The sequence below is a fragment of the Cynocephalus volans genome, chromosome 11, assembly GCF_027409185.1.
Source record: "Cynocephalus volans isolate mCynVol1 chromosome 11, mCynVol1.pri, whole genome shotgun sequence".
NCBI lineage: Eukaryota > Metazoa > Chordata > Mammalia > Dermoptera > Cynocephalidae > Cynocephalus > Cynocephalus volans.
The window spans coordinates 29,339,359-29,359,149 of NC_084470.1; the positions used below are offsets into that span (position 1 = coordinate 29,339,359).

The following is a 19,791-nucleotide window of genomic DNA, read 5'->3' on the forward strand; positions in this document are numbered from 1 at the left end:
GGTGGGATAAAACTCAACCACCAACAGCAGCAGGAAATGAGCAAATAAACCTAGACTCAGGACTTTGGTTTGCTTGTAGATACCATGTGCTCATATACACATGCATTAAAAAGTAGGGACACTTCCAGGGCTTGGCAATCTGATTCCTGAAGCCAATCAAGTTTTATGACACAGGGAGGAACAAGAACTAGATCTCGAGTAAGAGTCCACAAACACTCTGACATTGTGCACAATATTTTGCCCATGGGCATATGAGCATTTTTCTCAGAAGGTCCATAGATTCCCCCCTGATTCCCAAAGGGATCCAAAACCACAAAACAATTTAAGAACTACAGTGCTAGAGCATTACAGCTGGGGGAAACCTTTGTGGAAAGTAGTTCAATCTCCCATTTTACAAATGAGGAAACTGAGGCTCAGAGAGGTGTAACAGCTATCTCAAGATCTCACAGCTCATTAGTGGCAGAGCTGAACCTAGAATCTCATTTTTCTCTCTCAGTGCTGTCAAAAGAGGTTTTTTAAAGAAAGGGGGTAAGAATGCTCTTGTATTAGTCCATTTGTGTTGCTATAACAGAAATACCCGAGACTGGGTAATTTATAAAGAACAGAGGTTTATTTGGCTTACGATTCTGGGACAGCTGCATCTGGCATAGGCCTCAGGCTGCATCTACTCATGGCAGAAAGTGGCAGGCAGCCAGCGGGTACAAGCAGTTCACATGGCAAGAGGAAGCAAGAGAGAGAGAGGAGGTGCCAGGGTCTTTTAAACAACCAGCTCTCATGGGAACTAATAGAGTGAGAGCTCACTCATTACTCCTCCCACCCCCAGGGAGAGCATTAATCCATTCATGAGGGATCCACCCCCATGACTCAATCAGTTTCCAGCACTGCCACATTGGGGATCAAATTTCCACATGAGTTTTGGAGGGGACAACACATCCAAACTCCATCAGTTCTTTAATGAAAGGGGCCTCAATTCCTTACAGAAAAACATTTTCTACAACAGTCATATATAATAGAAATATAATATGAGCCACATATATAATTTAAAAATTTCTACTAGTCACATTACAAAATAAAAATTAATGAAATTAATTTTAATAATATATTTAATTAATTAATTTATTTATTTATTCATTTATTTATTTTTTCTCTTATTCGTGACCGGCACTCAGCCAGTGAGTGCACCGGTCATTCCTATATAGGATCTGAACCCGCGGCGGGAGCGTCACTGCACTCCCAGTGCCTCACTCTCCCGAGTGTGCCACGGGCTCGGCCCTAATAATATATTTTAGTAAACCCAATATAGTCAAAATATTATCACTTCAACACATAATCAATATAAAATTTTTTGAGATTTTTACATCCTTTGTTTTATACTAAGTCTTCTAAATCTGGTGTGTATTTGATACTTACACCACATCTCAATTAGGACAAAGCACACTTTAGGTGCCCAATCAGCATGAGCGGCCGATGGCTGCTATATTGCAGAGTACACGTAGGAGCATAGACTTCATTTTTATCCTCCAGCAAGTAAATGCTTTGTTTCCCTTGTTTGATTCCATGCTTCTTTCCAGGAGCCGGGTGGTGTCTCCAGTCATAGATGTGATTGACTGGAAGACTTTCCAGTATTACCCCTCCAAGGACCTGCAGCGTGGGGTGCTGGACTGGGAACTGGATTTCCACTGGGAGCCTTTGCCAGAGCGTGAAAGGAAGGCCCTCCAGTCCCCTATCAGCCCCATCAGGTGAGGCCCCATTACACAACCTGCTTTTTCTTTGCCTCTTCGGGATGGACTCAGCAGCCAGACCACCTGGCATCTAATCCTGGTTCCACAGTTTCCTAGCAAGTTACTTAATCTGTGCCTCAGTTTCCTCATTAGAAAATTGAGAGTAATAATAGTATTTACCTTATAGGGTTGTTGTGAAGATTGAATGAGTTAATATATAAAAAGCACCTAGAGAGTGCCAAGCACTCAGGTGTAGGTGTCACCACTGTCATACTGTTGTATTAGTGAAGTTCTGCGAAGCAATTCCACACAGCACCTGTGGATGCCCCGGCGTGGGAAAGTGAAGAAGCTGAGCTGTGATCTTGACTAGGCTCTCTCACCAGGGAACACTGGAAATCCTTTGGCCTCAGGTCCCTTCTCAGCAAAAAAGAAGAATTCAGCTGGGTGAATACTAAGACACCACAAGTCTCAAATATATCTAGTTTGATGGGTTCCTTCTCACATGCTTGGCTTTTAGAGAACTATTTTATTTAGGTAGATGTTCTAGATATCTTTTGCAGCATAACAAACCATCCTGAACATATGGTGTAAAACAACAGCTGTTTTATTAAGCTCACGGATTCTGTGGGTTGTGAATTCTTAAAGGGCACAGTGAGGTGTCTAGGGTATATAGAGATTTAAAGAGTTACCCAATGTCACAAAGCTCATGAGAGGTAGATCTAGAGTAAAATCCTGGACAGCTAGGCTCCTGAGACCACCTGTTTCACTTCTGTTCTATGCTGTGTTTTAAATATGAGTCCACAGTCTGCCATTCACAACTGCAAAATCCAAAGAAAACACTGGCAATTTTTCATAATTCATTAGGCAGTAAAAACCTGCTTGAATTGACATGGATGTCTGCATAGGCCTTATTTATCCCACTTATGTGAATATTTGTATGCTTCACTGAAAAAATGCTAATACGTTTGACTAAAGAGTGCTGGCCCAGACCTCCTAGGGCTGATATATAATAACAGTTTGTGTGCCCCTTTTTAAAATCCACAAAATTCTGAATTAAAAAACACACTGGCCCCATGAGTTTCAGAAAGGAATGATGAACCTGTAATATGAAAATTTAGTAAGCATTTTAAATGTGGCATGAACAGTGGTATGCACTTTACATGACTTATTTTTTTAATCCCCACAAAACCCAGTTACTATTTTATTCCCAATCAGAGGTGAGGAAACTGGGCTCAGAGAAGTTATATATCTCACCCAAGATCTTACAGACAGTGAGCAGCAGAGCTGAAAATTGTATCAAGTAATCACTGCAATACCGATTTTTAGTATTCTGGTATGTTAGTATTTTCAATAACCTAAAGGCCAGTAGTTTTGTTATATTATTTATAGTAATACTATTTCTATGGTAATTAAAAAATTTGAACTTTGACTCATTTATATCTTGAGACATACCCAGAGCTTGGCTGGATTAAAATTTGTTTCTGAATTAAGGGACCCTTGTTCAAAAGCCTTCTGGCTACGTCTTTCTTTAAAACCCTTCTGAGGGATATTATTGTCATCTTAACTCCCTTATTCAGGGTTTCTAGCTTCCTGTGTTTATAAGCAAGTGTATTTCCCTGGGCCAGAACAGGTGGAGACTGTCTGCTTCCAGAGTCCCTGATGGATCCATCTTAGAACTGGGGAGGAGGCAAATGGTCATTGAGAACAGGAGAGGGTGAGAGAAGAGAGGGGAAGACAGAGCCTGACCTTGTCTCTTTGTCCAGGCCTGGTGCTACCTCACTTAGGTATCTTATTTTAATCAGGGCCTTCTTCTCAAACGCCTCTCCAAAGGCACTCAAACCAGATGGAGGGGGAGCCTCAGGTGTGGTCCCTGGGCCCTGTCTATAGGAATAGTACCAGAGGACAAGATACAAAAGGCCCAAGCAACCACAGCTCTCTTTTCATAAAATACTGGGATTTCTGATATCATTGCTTTGCTCCAGTCTTGCAATTCAAAACATTGAGGTCTATCTGAGCCCAAGAGCCCACTGTCCCAGCCACTGGAGCACCCACCTGGGAAGTCCTAAGTCCCCAGTTTGCCTGCTGTGCTCTGGGTTGTGAACAGCAGTCTCTCGTTCATCTTCCCCTGTCCAGGAGCCCTGTGGTTCCCAGCGAAGTAGTGGCCATGGACAGACGTTACTTCCAAAACACTGGAGCATATGACCCTCTCATGTCACTGCAAGGTGGTGAAAACCTTGAACTGTCTTTCAAGGTATGTCTTTGACCAAGGTAGAACACAGGTGTGGTCTCTGGAGTGGTGTGTGTGGTCATAGCTTGGAGAGAGCCATTAGAAATGTCACTGGTCAGGGATGAGGCTGCAGGCAAGTTATAAAGTCATTACAGTGAGGTGTGTCAAACCTTCCATTTCCTTCTCTTTCCCATCTCTCTTGTGCCCTACCTTGATTTCACCTTCAGCCTCCCTCATGAACATGACTCTCTACCATCAGGAAAGGCATACTATCAGCCATTTACACTATCAGTGCAGAGATTCCAGAGGCTCTCCTACATTCTCCATTCACAGCATCCTCAGTGTGTCAGTAATTTTTTCACAGCACCCACAAGTCAGCACAAATACCAGGCAGTTCTGTATAATGAGTGGTTTGGTCCAAACAACTTAAGAATCTGTCCTAACAACTCAGCACCTGTTGGGCACCGCATACCTTCTCAAACCTTGGAATCAGGTTGGACACCACTGCCCTCATTTTCTGTTCCACATTGATTTTAGGGTGATACTTGCTTTTTCATCTCAGTTTCCTCCAAAAACCCAACCCAGCAAAGACATCCATCAGCTAACGTGCAGGAATCTAATGTTGGAAGCCTAAATTACCTCAAGCTTGTAGTTTGTAGAATGTCCAACAGATGTCGCTATGCTTCCCTCAGAAATTAAAAACATCCCACATGGCCCTGTGAGTTTGCTGTGGCACCCTGGGGCACCTTGGCACACCGCTTGGGAACCCCAGCCTTGTTGCATTTTAGTTCATATGCTGCCTATCCTAGGACTGTTTTCATTTTAACCTTTATCCCCAAGTGTGGAATGAAAGGCTTTCTGTCAAATGAACTTCAGGCATTTGGGAGTGGAGGCAGCGTAGTGGAGAGCAGGGAGAACCTTCCTGAAGCAGCAAAGACCATGTTTAAGGAAAGCTCGCTTTCATCTCCTCCACAAATGGCTTCGGGTGCCTTTGCAGCAGAAGACTTCACATGCTTTTAGAAATCCCCGGACCACAAAGGACAGCTTTTTCGCTAGGAAACCTCCTTTGGGCAGCAGGGGTGCCGATCCACAGGGCTACAGCTCTGAGGGCTGAGTGTGTGCGTGTGTGCGTGTGCGCATGTGCGTGTGCGTGTGTGTGCGCGCGCGCATGCGTGTGTGTGCGTGTCTGTGTGTGTGTGTGCGTGCGTGTGTGCACATGTGCGTGTGTGTGTGCATGTGTGTGCGTGTGTGTGTGCGTGTGTGTGTGTCAAGGGCGGCACGCTCATGCAGTTGTCTGGGTGTGGCCCCTCACCCCACAGTTGTCCTGGCACAGCTGCCACCATTCTTCCCACCTTGTCACTCTCCTGCCCAGAACTCCCAGACCTGGAAACTGTACTTTGCCTTGAGAACCGTCCCTGTCTTGACGCTTTTTGCTAACGATTCCCTATGCGTTTGCCAGCCCCGCACAGATGGGGCCCCTTACTTCCCACTGTTCTCAGAGCTGGAGTGCAGAGGTGTTGACCTTCTCCCTTTGTGGCAGGCCTGGCTCTGCGGTGGCTCTGTTGAAATCCTTCCCTGTTCTCGGGTGGGGCACGTCTACCGAAGTCAGGATGCTCACTCTCCTCTTGACCAGGAGGCCATACTGCGGAACAAGGTTCGCATTGCTGAGACCTGGCTGGGGTCATTCAAAGAAACCTTCTACAGGTACAGTCCAGAGGCCTTCTCCTTGAGCAAGGTAAGAAAAGAGCCGGGTGGTGGCTTCTGCGCCCAGCACACACATGCTGCTGGGTTGTGAGCCGGACGAGAGGACCATGTGCCATAGACGGAGGCTGGGCCCCTTAAACAGAGACACTTACGAGTGCCCACTAAACAGGCCTGTCCCTGAGTGTGGAGGAAAGTCTGGCAGGGATGCCCTGTGGAGGAGCCCCAGTGTGTCCCCTTGCTCCCTGGTCCTCAGGGCATGGCCTCCTGCCCATCCTAGATCCACCCCCTTCCCTAGGTAGGAACAGCCTCCAGGGCCTGGGGTGTTGGGGCTCCTTGAACCTCAAGGTTGTTTATTTCTTTAACTAGGGAAAGAGTTAATAATACACAAAGTCTCGGGTCTCAACAATAATTCTCAAGGCCTAGACAGGCATTACATAGAGTGGCACTGACTCCCTTCCCCATACAGGAGTAATGCCACTAATGGCAGCCTCCTGAGTGACTCCAAGAAGGGATTTAAAATGCAAGGAAAATTCTCACAAAGACTCCACTCAATTCTTAGCTAATGTCTTTGTTCCTCTTCCGTCTCCTCCTTCTCCATCTGTGGGAAGTGGAAGGATGTGTCCAACTCTAGACACCATTGCAGAAACTCTACAGTCTGATGGTTAAGCCCATGGATGTCAAGAACAAGACTGTCTGGATTTGAATACTTTTTTTTTTTATCGTATGATCCTGAAAGTTCCTAAAACAGTTTGTCTGTGTCCTCATTTGTTAAGCCTTCCTTATGTTGTTAAGATAATTAAATAATATATCCAAAGCACTTAGAAGATTGCCTGGCTCTGAGTAAGCCCTGCAGGGGTGTTTACTATGACCATTATTGCTGTGGTTACTAAGAGTCAACAAAGGCCACCTGATCACCTGCTCTGTGCCAGGCCCTGTGTGGGTCCTACAGGGGATGCAGAACTATACCCAAAACTGTGAGTTTCCTGGTGAGGACAGGAGCTCCCCTGGGAGTGATTAATGTCTGCAAAGATGAGAGGGATTGAGAGAGATTCCTCCTAGACATGCTCGCAAGGGACATCTTCTTAGGGGAGGTGGGGTTTGAACTGTGGCTGGATGGGTTCAATTCAGACATCCAGTGGAGGAGCTGGGGGAAGATTCTGGAGCCCCTGAAAGTATGGCTAAAAAGCTTAGATTTTATCCAGTTAGCAATGGGAAGCAAGTAGTGTTTTACAGAGTTCTACAGAGATCCACAGAGCTTTTCTGGTTTTTAATCTCTTGGCTTTCTTTTAGCCAAAGCATCTTGTTCTTTCTTGAGATGTCAGTTTAGCATCTAACTTTTGCTTTCAGAGGACACTTGCTTAATGTTGATACACGCTGCATTTATAAAGAACTCTTAAAGAAGTGTTAAATATAGCATAAATTCAGATGTACTGGACTAATTTTCCACCAGACAGGCTCACTAGAACATGGTATGTTGGGTGTAGCCAGCTTAATGTAATAGCATGAAAATTAGTTCCAGAACTTCAACCTTCTCCCCACAATTGTCAGTGCAATTACAAGTGTCTGTGAAGATACACTTGGCTTCAGGCAATTACAGAAATTGGGACCTGGCATAATGCTGGGTTTTTAGAGCTTGACTGGTCTGCTTTTGAGAAAACCCAGTTTGCTTGTGTAGTTGCTAATTAGTGGGGTTTTTTAGTGCTTGTTTGTGTTCACCCAAGCCCTTCCTTCTATAAAATAGAAAAAAAGGGCCCCATAAAAGAGTGTGCTGCTAAAGAAAAGTAGGGAGAGAACTAGAAGTAGAACTGGAACTAGAACTAGAACTAGTACAAACAGGGTTTCTTTTCTGCCTCCTGGCTCCCTGATGTATGGAAACACTAATCTTCAAATGTAGGCACCACTCTCTTCTAGGAATAGCTGGAGTCTCACAAAGTAGCTCTCCTTTGTGATTCTGTCCGAGTTGGGCTGAGAGGCAGAGATGTGTTTGGTCTATAGAAGGTGCTCAATAAATGTGTCACAGACTTACAAGCTCTCCTAAGACAAGGACAGTATTTATTCTGCTTACCATTGACATCTCCAATGCCAGACACACAGTAGGTGCTCCATATATATTCCTTGATGGAATGGATGGATAGTTATTAAACCTGAGGACATACTTTGGCTCTGACCGTTTAGAAGCTATTGACTCTGGCAAAGGCATCTAACCTCTGAGAACTCAAGAACTGTCGTGAGGCTACAATGAAATAAAACGTGAAAGGGTGCTTTGGAGAATATAAAGTACCAAGTAAATACTACACTTACTTTCATAAAGTCTGTAGTTGAGGTACCCTTTTCTTCTGTCCATTTGGGTATCCATTCTCTGATCCACGAATGTCTCTCTTTGTTCATTTGACAACTTTCATAAGGAGAATGGCAACCCTACTGGACATTGAGAAGACATTTAGCAGAGGTCTCCCTTTCTTCTCTCTCTTTTGAACATTCATTCTCATTAATTCATGTTTTGGAAAATATCCTATCACTTACTTCGATTTCAAGATTTCAATGACATCCTTGCCTCCCTGAAGGTATTTAATAGCATGCATTTTCTTTAAATTTAAACAACTAAAAATGAATTTGCTCTAAAGGTTTCTATCTGACCCCCCACCCCCACCAACCTTCACATGGATTTTGATACAGAAATCCTGGGCACCCAAAAGACAAGCCCAGCTGTTCACTGCTGAGGGAGTTGACAGTCCCTTGTTTCCTCCTCTCTCAGGCATGTTTGTACAGAAGGGAAAGACCATTGTCAGTATGCCCCCTCATTTGAGGTTGAACGAGGGTTAGGTGGATTTGCCAGTTTGTCTCATTACCAAGAAAGCTGAAGGTGATGGAACTTGCACAAAGGAATGTTCCTGCTTTGGTTCAACAAAGTCCAACACAGGAAAGGGGCTAGGGAGGCCCCAAATAAACTCTAAGAATGCGGAGAAACCATCAAAAAACTTATACTAATTTCCCTAGAGGAAGAAGTAATAGATTCTTTTGGTTTAATGATGGGTAAGTGTTTTGAATAAACAAGAAATTCCTGACTTAGAGAAACTGTTCTCAAAGTCTCTGTGGATAAGACTCACCAGGAGAAATGGCCACAGTGCAGACTCCAGGGTCCCCTAACCAACCAACTGAACACAGTCTCTGGGGCAGGGCCCAGGAATCTATGTTCTTAACAAGCTCCGTGGACATTCCTGAGGCAGATGATCAGGAAATCACACTTGGAGACACATGTCGAGTGGATTTCAATATGGCAGACACAGACCTTCCTTCTTCTAACATTTCCATCTGAGGACTAATAGAGGGAAAAAGCAGAATCAAACTAAAGACTTCAGACAGCCCGCTGCACTGGCATCTCATTGCCAGATTGGAAGCCATCAAGTTGGAACTCTGACATGGGCATCTTTCTTCTCCCCATGCCAGGAAAGAAGTAGCTCTTTTTTGCCTTTGGTCATTACAGCCCCTACTTAGCACCTCCCCAGAAATATCCAGGATTTAATGCTAAACTTCCAGGTAGTGTTCTTTGTATCATATCAATATAGCCCAAAACATTAATTTATATTAGTGTCAAAGATTTGCCTTGATATCCATCCTAGGACAATTGTATTATAAAGGAGAACCTCAAGGAGAGGGAAAGTGTAGCCCTTCATTAATGGAGGTAATTGGGCACCAAGAAGGGAAGAAAGATAAACCTGCCTTGCCAAGTCCCCACCCCACAATTCCCCAGCTGACTGCATCTCAGTTGCCTCTGGGTCAGGCCGTGCCCCTCTGTGAGGCCCACTGTGGTCCTGCACCACACCAAACTAGGTACAAAGCTCCCTAATTTTGCCAGCTTCCACAGAAAAGTCATTCAAGAACAGATATCATGGTCTCTATAGACTAAAGATTTGAGGGGTTGTGGGAAGCAGGTCATATCATTTATAATCTTGCTGGCTCCCCAGCTCTCTCTATGGAAAATCCATCTTACTCTGTGCCTTTCAAACCCTCTTCTCCCAGCACATGACCCTCCTTGCTTTCTGCAGTCCTGGGGAACTATGGTCTTGGCCCCCTCATTCTGTCCCGGTCCTTCACCTTCTCCCCAGCCACCTCTCTCTCTCCCCATCATGTGAATTCTAGCATAAAACAAGCTTTTGCCATCTTATTGCCAGTGTCTTTCTCCTCCCCCAGGTTGAGAAGCCAGACTGCACAGGGCGCTTGCAGCTGCAAAGGAGACTGGGTTGTCGGACCTTCCACTGGTTTCTGGCCAACATCTACCCTGAGCTGTATCCATCTGAACGCAGGCCCATGTTCTCTGGAAAGGCATGTCATGACCCGGGGGAGATGGGGAGGAAGCAATGGAGGGAGAGGGGAGCTTCCCAAGAGAAGAACTGGATGTTCAGGTGTTCCATGACCCAGGACAAGCAGTCACAAGCTCGGCAGGGCCTCAGAAGCCTTGAATCAATCCCCTGCTTCCACGCCAGCTGAGGAAGGTGACTGGGCTGCCCCATAACCTGCCCCCTCAGCAGGACAGGTGTGGCCTACCTCCTCCAGGAGGCCTGTCCCTTAGGATCAACGGCTTCAGCTTGACCCCACTCATTGTTGTGGCCTTAACAGTGTATCTTGAGCTGCGCCCCAGAGAGTAAAGGAGAGGGATGGTGCCTGACCCAGGGTGTCTTTACAATGGACTTGGGATTCACTTCTGTGTGTATGTCCACTTTCAGCTCCACAACACTGGACTTGGCTTCTGTGCAGACTGCCAGGCAGAAAGGGACATCCTGGGCTGTCCCATAATGCTGGCTCCTTGCAGTGACAGCCGGCAGCAACAGGTGGGTGGCTGACTACTCAGGATGGAAAACAGCTGAAGGAAGACTTGCAAGTGGGTGGCATTTTTCTAGGATGCCCCTCACACATCCCTTTGAGGTATCTCCTTTCTGTGGTCCCATGTCCCTTGGCTGTCCATGGTTCCCCACTGTAATGACCTATCACAGCTCTGCCCAGCTCACCCTCAGCTGGACATGAACAATCATCAGAGAATAAGAGCATCTTAGTTAGAGGGGAATGGAGAGGCTGTTTAGCCAATCTTTTCTTTTGACAGATTGGGAAACTGAGGCTTAGAGTCACTAGCCCAGGGGTTGCAAACTCAGATGCCTCCAGGGTTCAGGCAGGGTTCAGGTGTCTGAGGAGAAAGAAGAAGGTAATAGAGTTAGGGGAAGGATCTAGATGCAGCAGGGTCATTCCAGCATCTGTATAGGCCCCTTGGTCATTAGGAAGGTCTCCTTTTATCTCAGGGTATTTCTTCTTTGCTTCAAAGTTTCCTTCACAGGAATAACTTCCCAAATCAGTAGAAAGCCTCCATTGATTCCAGCTGAGAGCTGGTGATCCACTTTTCACAACTTGGATGATAATCTAGAAAGTCTAGCCTGTCCCAAATCTCTCTTCTTTCCGAGGCCTTTGAGTTAAGCTATCATTTCCCAAAGGCCCATAATAAAAACAAACAATAAAGTACAATTTGAATAAGTCAGGTGAAGCCCAAAGAGCCTGGGAGCAAAGGACAGAATATCTCTCAGAGGGCCTAGGGTCCAGCCCCACAGAGAGAGCTAGCTGAAGCTGGGCTTTGCAGTGCAGGCCCCGGGTTCCTCGGGGCAAGCCTTGGACCTGGAGGACATCTGGGGAAGGAGATGCTCAGGATCCACCTGGTCTTTTCCAGTTCTGCCCTTTACCGGTCTTCCAGAACATACCAGTAGGCATTCACACTTAGCACAAGGGATGAGGACACACATAGAAAGTGCTGAGTGAGGAAGCCATGTGATAGGGTGAAAATTGTCCAGGCTTTGCAGTTAGACACGGCTGGGTTGAATCTCAGTTCCCCCACTTTCTAGCTGTGTGATCTTGATAGGCTTCTTCACCTCTCTGAGTCTTGGCTTCCTCATCTGCAATTGGGGATAATGCAGCCTCCTTCATGCAAGCAGATTAGCTCCTTTTTGATCTTTTTTATTTGCTATTGTTGAGAAAATTAGCAAGGACTTCTGGAGCCACAATATTGTGAACTAGATAAGCTGAAACCCTTCTCTGAAAATACCTAAATATGATATGCCGAATAAAAAATATGAAACATCCTTTTTTATGCATATGTAACTGAGTTTATACGAAAGAAAGGGAAATCTCCAGGGGCCCAAAGAGGCAACTGAAAATAGAGCCACAGGGCTTGGCCAAGTGTGAGGGCATGGTTACCATCAACCTCAGGAATCCAGGGGTGTTGGCTCCATGCAGGGATGACAAGAGCCCTCCTTCAGCCCATGAGAGATCAGAAGTTGGAAAGGAGATTTCCATGTAAAGTCAGAGTTGATCTTCAAAGCATAACCTGTCCTTGAAAAGTTTGACTAGAAATATCTACCCACTGCCACAGGGAAATGGCAAGGAAGCTTGTCTTCACTACAGGAGCTCTGAGTAGGAAAAAATTACCCTCCCTGAGAATTTTTAACCACAAGCTTGCATCCAATATGGGTTTAGGGTTCAAATGTTTACTAATTGTGTGGTTTGGGAATCCTCAAGCAGGACAGGATATCTAATTTGCAGGGCACAGTGCAAAATGAAAATGTAGATTCTCTAATTTGACAACTATTAAGATTTTCAAGACAGTGACAGGAGAGCATTAAACGAAGTGTATTAAACCAAAAACATTAAACCCTTCTAAACATGAGGCCCCATGTGACTGTTCAGGTCATACGCCCATGAAGCAGACCCTGTCCCTAAGCCACAAAATTAACATAAAAATTGGTTCAGGCTGCATCTGGCAGGAACAAAAATAAAATGGTTTTGTCAGGACATGCCTTCCAATTAGTCCGCACAGGCTTCTCACAGTCAAAGCCCCTCTGCAAAGGTATGCACGATCCAATACTATAAAACACTGGGTGAAATAGTCACCATGAGTGAGTATCAGCAGATATAGTGAACAGCAGGAAAATTAGTCTCAGGGGCAGGTCAGATCTCTTCAGAAAGAGACCAGCTTGGACCTCAGAGAGTTTCCTCATCTGCCATTTTGTACACTCACAAAACACACAGCATTCTTTATGGCCTCTCCTATGATCTAGTATATGGAATAATGGAGGAACATGTCAGAATGCACAAATGTGAATGTGAGAGCAGCCAAATGTGGACTTCAGAAACCGAGGCTAGTCTGGTAGCATGTCTGTGGACTTGACCACGAGATATGGCCTTGCCGACCCCAGTAGAATCTGAAGATTGCCCCTAGACCTCAGCTTTATTGTGAGTTCTTTTTGCCTCATCTACAGCTTTGGAGAGGGTCTTTTTCCAGCTGTGCTAACAACCATTCCCTCTGTCCCAGCACCTGGAGCACACCCGCAGGAGGGAGATCCACTTTGGCAGCCCACAGCACCTGTGTTTCGATGTCAGGCGAGAGCAGGTGATTCTTCAGAACTGCACAGAGGAAGGCCCTGCCATCCGTCATCAGTACTGGGACTTCCAGGAGGTAAGTAATCCGTTCAGGAAGGGCTCGGCAGTGCTGCTGGTCAGAAAGAATTTCTGGTTGGTATTGCATCCCAGGCTCTTCCAAGAGGTCAGGTATTTCCCTATAGGCCTGTGCCACTTTTGTTTAATTCAGTGGCTTGGCACTAAGGCCTCAGGAGGAGGTAAAAGCAACCCAGCAGAAAAGTTGGGCTACTGGCATCTTGAAATTTATGAATTTGTCACATCTTGGTATAGCTCTGACCTTGTCGTGGCAGAGAGGGATCGGCCCCCTTTTGAAGTTTACTAGCTCAGGTCACCAGTAGGAGGGTGGACCTTGTTACAGAGGCAGTTGACCACCTTTAGTGATGTGGTTTTAGGAGCAATGCAAAGTCCCTCCCCCAACCAAAAAAAGTGGATATAGATATAGATATTAGATGGCACTTTCTTCCTTTTAATGCAAATTTCACTGTGAGAAATTAATCTTTCTAGTAAAATTTTGACTCCTATTACCTTGGGGAAGAGAAGCTCTAGATCCTTTCCAGAAGTTATGCATCAGTAGAGAGGAAAGAGGAGAAATGTAAGTACTTAGGGAGAGTGAGTGGGTCCCAGATGCAGGACTGGGATAGGAAGGTGACAGTACCAACAATCAGTGTCTATATACAGCTTTTTCTCCACTTCAAATCCTCTGAAATGAGTTAGGGTATTAATATACAAACAAATAAATATATACTTTTAAAAATTTATTTTCTTCAACTTCTGTTTGGGGATAGAGAAGGTGAAATTACTAAGCAGAATTCTGTGCAGTAATACCCTTAAAGCAGGCTGTGAAAGAAGAAAACCATACAATGGAAAACTTAAGCTGAACTCACAATAAGCAGTTGAGAATAAAGCTCGTGGGGCTTTGGCGACAATTGAGCCCAGGACTCAGGGTCCCACACATGCTCAAAAAAATATTAGAAAACAAGTTAAGGTCCTTTATGAATGATCAAAAGCAATCATTCTAAGCAAGTCCTGTGAATAAGATACAATTTAGAAACAGCACTTACAAATAAGTAAAAAATCAGTAAGATATTCCCAGCATATTTCAGGCATTAAGAAATATGACTATAAAAAGGTATTATCATTCAGCCAGAAAAAGGAATGAGATACTGTTCATAGTGAAACTATTTACAATAGCCAAGAGGTGGAAGCAACCCAAATATTTATCCATGGATGAATAGATAACAAAATGTCATATATATAAATAATGGGATATTATTCAGCCTTAAAAAGGGAGGAAATTCTGTCACATGCTACAATATGGATGAACCTTGAGGACGTTACGCTAGGTGGAATAAGGCAGTCACAAAAGACAAAAACTGTATGATTCCACTTATGTGAGGTGTCTAAAGTAGTCAAGTTCACAGAAACAGAAAGTACAACGGTGGTTACCAGGGGCTGGCAGGAGGAGGAAAAGAGAAGTTGTTGTTCAATAGGCATAGAGTTTCAGTTTTGCAAGATGAAAAAGTTCTGGAGATCGGTTTAAAAACAATGTGACTATATTTAACACTCCTAAACCTTACACTTAAAAATGGTTAAGGTGGTAAATTTTGTTACGTGTTTTTACCACAATAAAAAAAAAAAAAAGGAATAAGGTACTAATTTATGCTACATTATGAATAAACCTTGAAAATATTATGCAAGGTAAAAAAGCCAGTAACAAAAGGCCACATATATTTCCATTCACATGAAATGTCCAGAATACCTATTTTATGTAAATCCATAAACACAGAAAGTAGATTAATGATGTCTAGTGGCCTGCGAGGAGGGAGGAATGAGGAGTGACTGCTAATGGATAGTAGGTTTCTTTTTACAGTGATGAGATGATCTGGAAGTAGATAGTGGTGATGATTGCACAACTTTGTAAATATACTTAAAACCACCAATTTGTGTAGTTCAAAAGGGTAATAGTATAGTATATGTCAAAAACAAATAAATGCACATTAAGGTTAAGATTGCTTAACTTTTTAAAAAATCTAATTTTTCACGAAAAGGGGGATGGTTACATTTAGTATTAAATCTGGTGAGTTGTGAGCAGGGAGTAGCCATAGTATTCTGAACATGGTTGGCTTCAGTCTTCAGTGTAGCCTCAAGATCTTACTTTCTACTACAACCTGGTGGCAACAGTACTAAATGGCAGGATTAACAGAGGGTAGAGCTGATTAAATCCCTTCCAAAGCAGAAATTTACAACTACTGTCATGATAATGAATGTCACAAATACTGTATAAGACCAAACATGTTCTATTCCCTGGAATTTTACTAACCAGAACTCTCTAAGAAATGGAACAACCACAATAAAGATAATTGGATTTATGACCCCCAAGACTTTGAATGACATCTGAATTTTAAGGTTACATAAATTATACTTTATATTAACCAAAATACTACAGTTCCTTTACAGGCTGGTTCACACCACCTCTATTATTCTCTTACTGATTAGCATGAATCTTAGAAATAGTCTTCTCTGCTGACTGACTTTGGAGGGCTGGTTTTCTTTTCTAATGTCTTTTCTTTTCCTTTTCAGAATGGAATGATTGTCCACATTCTTTCTGGGAAATGCATGGAAGCCGTGGTGCAGGAAAACAATAAAGATCTGTACTTGCGTCAGTGTGATGGAAAAGTCAGCCAGCTGTGGCAATTCGACCAAGTCAGCCTTGTAGATGAACGATGAATGCCAGGGTCAGAAGGACAAGAGAGTCTTGGCCACTGCAGCTCAGCCCCAAGGGGACTAAAAGAGCTTGTACATTTTATGAGGCAGACCCTTTTGTGTTTGTGCTCCTGGTGATAAGAAAGATGAAAGCTCTATGAGAGAATACAGCAAGTCTCTTCTTCTTGCACCTTATTTCACAGACTGCTGGCTGTTTTCAAAAACATAAAAAGAAAAAAATGGATTTATTGGTTCATTGTCTTCATCACCAGAAGACAATCATTACATAGTACAGAAGACCCTTCTTTTTTTTCCACTGAGCACTTAACAATTGCTTTTATCTCTGACTAGGGAAAGAGGCCTGGAGGTTCTCTGACGGCACCTCTGTGATACATAAATCCAAGGGATCGATTTCTTTGTCTTCAAATAGCCTTAACTTGGATTGTCTGTGTAGTCAGCCATGAAAATTAGAGTGAAGAGGGTTTAATGATATGATGTTCCAAAAACTTTGGATTAGGTTTATTAGCACAAATTTTGCGTTCGTTTGTTGAGCCATATCTCAGAAGAAGGAAAAGCTACAGAGACAAGGGTAAGGTTGGAGAGTAGAAGAGAGCTTTGGCCCAGTTCTTCAGCTCAACCTAACAGCAGCAAGGAGTCAGTAAACCTGGGATAAGATTTTTTCATCTTAACAAGAACTTCCTTGGAACTTTCTACCTCCATTGGCCCTGCCCTAGCCCTTCTCTAGCTTGGTTAACCATAACCAGATTCCTTTGCAATATTTTTCTCTTTAATCATTGGTGTTAGAAGGATCAGGAACAGACTAGGAAGTCCCATTAACAAAGCTGTTTACAGCTGAGAAACTCTCTTGATGCCCTGTTTGAAGGTTGTTTCCATTGACTGGATGAGAAATAGCAACCTTTACAAAGCGGCAACCTTCGTGAAAGGGAAATGCCATAGTCCGAACCAAAATTCTTATGAGAGGATACAGAGTTTGGTGTTAATGTCCGTGAGGGTTGACAGGGACATCTCTGAGTCTGTAGTTACTGTCTGGGACCCCCCAATGTGCCCACAGATTGACCTTCACAAGTGTGGGGAGAATACACCTCACCTAGAGCACAGCCAAGGCTAACAACAGCTGAAGGCTGACCTCCCTGGGACCTGCCCTACCTAGTTTGGCCAAAAGAGTTGCTGAGTGGGGTTGGTTCTGCTGTTAAGAAGACGCCATTCATGCTCATTTCTCCCCCACATGGAGTTAGCTCTTCACATGGTCAGTTTAGAAACCTCCCCTTAAAGAAGCTGATCTCCTTTGGGCTGTCTCAGAAAACAGTATATTTCAAATAGGGAAAATGAGGTAGGAAGTGTGGGTTTCCAAACATACCTATCATAATTATCTATTCATTTCCCACATGCTTAAGTCAATGGCCCACTACATTTCTCCTTCCTCAGAATACACTCTAGATCTGTCCTGTCTGATATGGTAGCCACTAGCCAAATGAGGCGATTTTAATGTAAGTTCATTAAAATTTTTAAAAATGTAAAACTCAGTTCCTCAATTGTACTGGTCACATTTCAAGTGCTCTATAGCCACACGTGGTTAGTGGCTACTATATCGGGGAGCACAGATATAGAACATTCCAGCATTGCAAACAGTTCTATTGGACAGCACTGATGTAAACAGATAGATCACCCCCTATAGAGAACAGATTTTAGCCACTGTTTTCTTGCTTCAGACCTGTCTATATTTAAAACAAATTCCACCAACATCCCAAGGCTGAAATGGAGCTAAAAATTCTAAGATGGCAGCCTTGTAAAGAGTATTAATGGTTGAAGAAAAAAAATTAAAGACCTCTATTTTTTTAATGAACTTTATTATTCGCATTGTGGGTGTTTGAAGTTGCTGGGATAAATTAATATAATTAAATAAAAGGCTGAATTCAATTGTGTAAGTTGTGTTTGGCAGTAATTAACAAAAGGACCCAGATGGCTTATTGCTTAATTAGTTGAACAAAGCAAGAATGTGGTGTTTCTTGCTTCCTTAACCATCCCCGTGATTTATTACTTTATTACAGAAATGGCTGTCAGCTCAGTCCCCGGTTGGTACTTACACACCCTTAATTTAAACAAAACAGATGCCTCCATTTAGTTCTAAAAGAACCTTCTCTTTATAGTGTAACCAAGTGTTCAAATTCCCGTCTTCTCAACATTCATTTTATACACAATGATCAATTTAAAGGTACAGAAACTTGGCAATTGGGAGATCTGATTCCTAAAAGTTTGATTTTACCTGTCCACCTCAATTTTATTAATGAAATTTATTATTTGTTTTTTAAGATTGAATTTTGTCATCATCTCCACCAAGTTTGTCACCATTATTAAGTATCCCACTGGTGGTGGAGAGAAGTGTTCAGCCAGCAGTCTAGAGTCCCATACTCTTTATTCTGTTTTACAACAGTAAATCTGATGTAGTTGCTGAAGGGGCTCTGATCTATTTCCTCTTTTGTCTCAGTGCCATAGATCCTACTGGCAAACTCAGAATTCCAGTTCTCACGGACATCAAAAATCTCCTAGATCTATGACCCCTTTCCCACCCTTAGTAACCACAGATCTGCTCTCTCCTTCTGAAAGTTCAACTTATTATTACTGTTGCAGAACTTAATATTTTAGAGGTCATGTTATTGTACTCACTTGAGGTGGTTCCATTTTCTACTAAAAGGCCATGCAAAAGCCAGTTGAACACCAAATATCTGTGACCAGTCACCAAATCTGGACAAACAAAATGCAAACGAGTTGCATTTTTTAAAGAACTTCTAAAGAATAACCATAAATAGTATACACTATATAGAGAGCTGTATGAACACTGGGCAAAACGTTGACTCGGCTGCCTTGCTGGTGCAACTCTACTTATTATGTATGTTATTCATGCTTGTTCTTTAAGAGCTCTTTTAAAAATGCAACTTGTTTGTGACCACTTTTAGCCAAAGCCCAAAACACCTACAAGTCCTGCCCCAATTATTCAAGCACCTCAATTTGAGCAAATTTGAAATGGTATGTCAAGCACAATAACCATGGAGGTGATATTTCAAGGATTCTAGAGCCCTCTGCTATTTCTATATTAATAATAGTCCCTCCAGTCTCTGATCTTCTTTCCAGTTTCAACTCATTCCATGAAATGTGCTCTTTAGATATGGAGGTGTGTCCTTAGCATTGTTTTAATATTATGAGGATGTTTGCTGGAGTGGTAGTTTTTTCCATGGGTATGGGATGTTTATATTTTCTCATCACCAAAGGCTCTATGTAATACCAACACAATAAGCTATCACCACATATAAAGTTTGCTTGTTTGGGCTTAAAAACAGAATCATCAGAATCATCATAGTCACTTCACCCCTAGGGTGACAGTTTGCAAGCTCAGCCCAGACTTGATTCTTGTTTGAAAATTAAAGTTCCTCAACAATTCACAAACTGTTCAGCTAAGTCATAGTCAACCGACATTCCAGAACCCATGACAAATGCTAAAATGGTAGAAACCTCTCTCTCAGGAAGAGGACATTGCCAAGTCTGCTACAACTTAGGCTTATAAAATGCTTTTATCTTTCCAGTAAAGTGTGACCAGAGGGGAGAGCACCCTTTACTTTTTTCAGAGACCCTCACAAAGGCACCGCTGACCACTCTCATTGAGGCACAAGCCAAGGGTGGCATTGCTTAATGTCTTATTTAAAGAAAATCCAGGAGAGCCTGAGCAGCTGTCTTTAAAGTCAACCTGCCCAGATGCACCAATGCTGGCCCTGTTTAGAGGGTGTGGGAGGTGGGCAGCTAATTGGATTATTCAGCCAGCACAATTTTCTAGTTCTAGCCATATGGTTACAGTGGGAGCTGCCTTGTTCCCACCAGAGTTGCACCCCCTCCTCCTAGCTCACTGGTCCCAGGGAGAACACCTGACCCACGCTGGGCCAATCTGCACATTCCCCAGTAATTTCATTA

At 43.3% G+C, this 19,791-nt stretch overlaps 1 protein-coding gene across 3 annotated transcripts in view; it reads left to right on the forward strand.

The window, feature by feature from the left end:
* GALNT15 (polypeptide N-acetylgalactosaminyltransferase 15) overlaps positions 1–17,748 on the forward strand; it is a 48,939-nt gene extending 31,191 nt beyond the window's left edge. The window contains exons 4-10 of one of the 3 annotated variants that reach the window (XM_063114023.1): positions 1,572–1,739; positions 3,855–3,972; positions 5,489–5,683; positions 9,844–9,975; positions 10,377–10,481; positions 13,001–13,144; positions 15,688–17,748. In XM_063114023.1, the coding sequence (XP_062970093.1) occupies positions 1,572–1,739; positions 3,855–3,972; positions 5,489–5,683; positions 9,844–9,975; positions 10,377–10,481; positions 13,001–13,144; positions 15,688–15,834 (1,009 nt within the window). In that variant the 3' untranslated portion in view covers positions 15,835–17,748. The remainder of the gene's footprint in view (positions 1–1,571; positions 1,740–3,854; positions 3,973–5,488; positions 5,684–9,843; positions 9,976–10,376; positions 10,482–13,000; positions 13,145–15,687) is intronic. The other 2 variants (XM_063114024.1, XM_063114025.1) reach the window with 2 other exon arrangements.
* Positions 17,749–19,791: the final 2,043 nt, after the last annotated feature.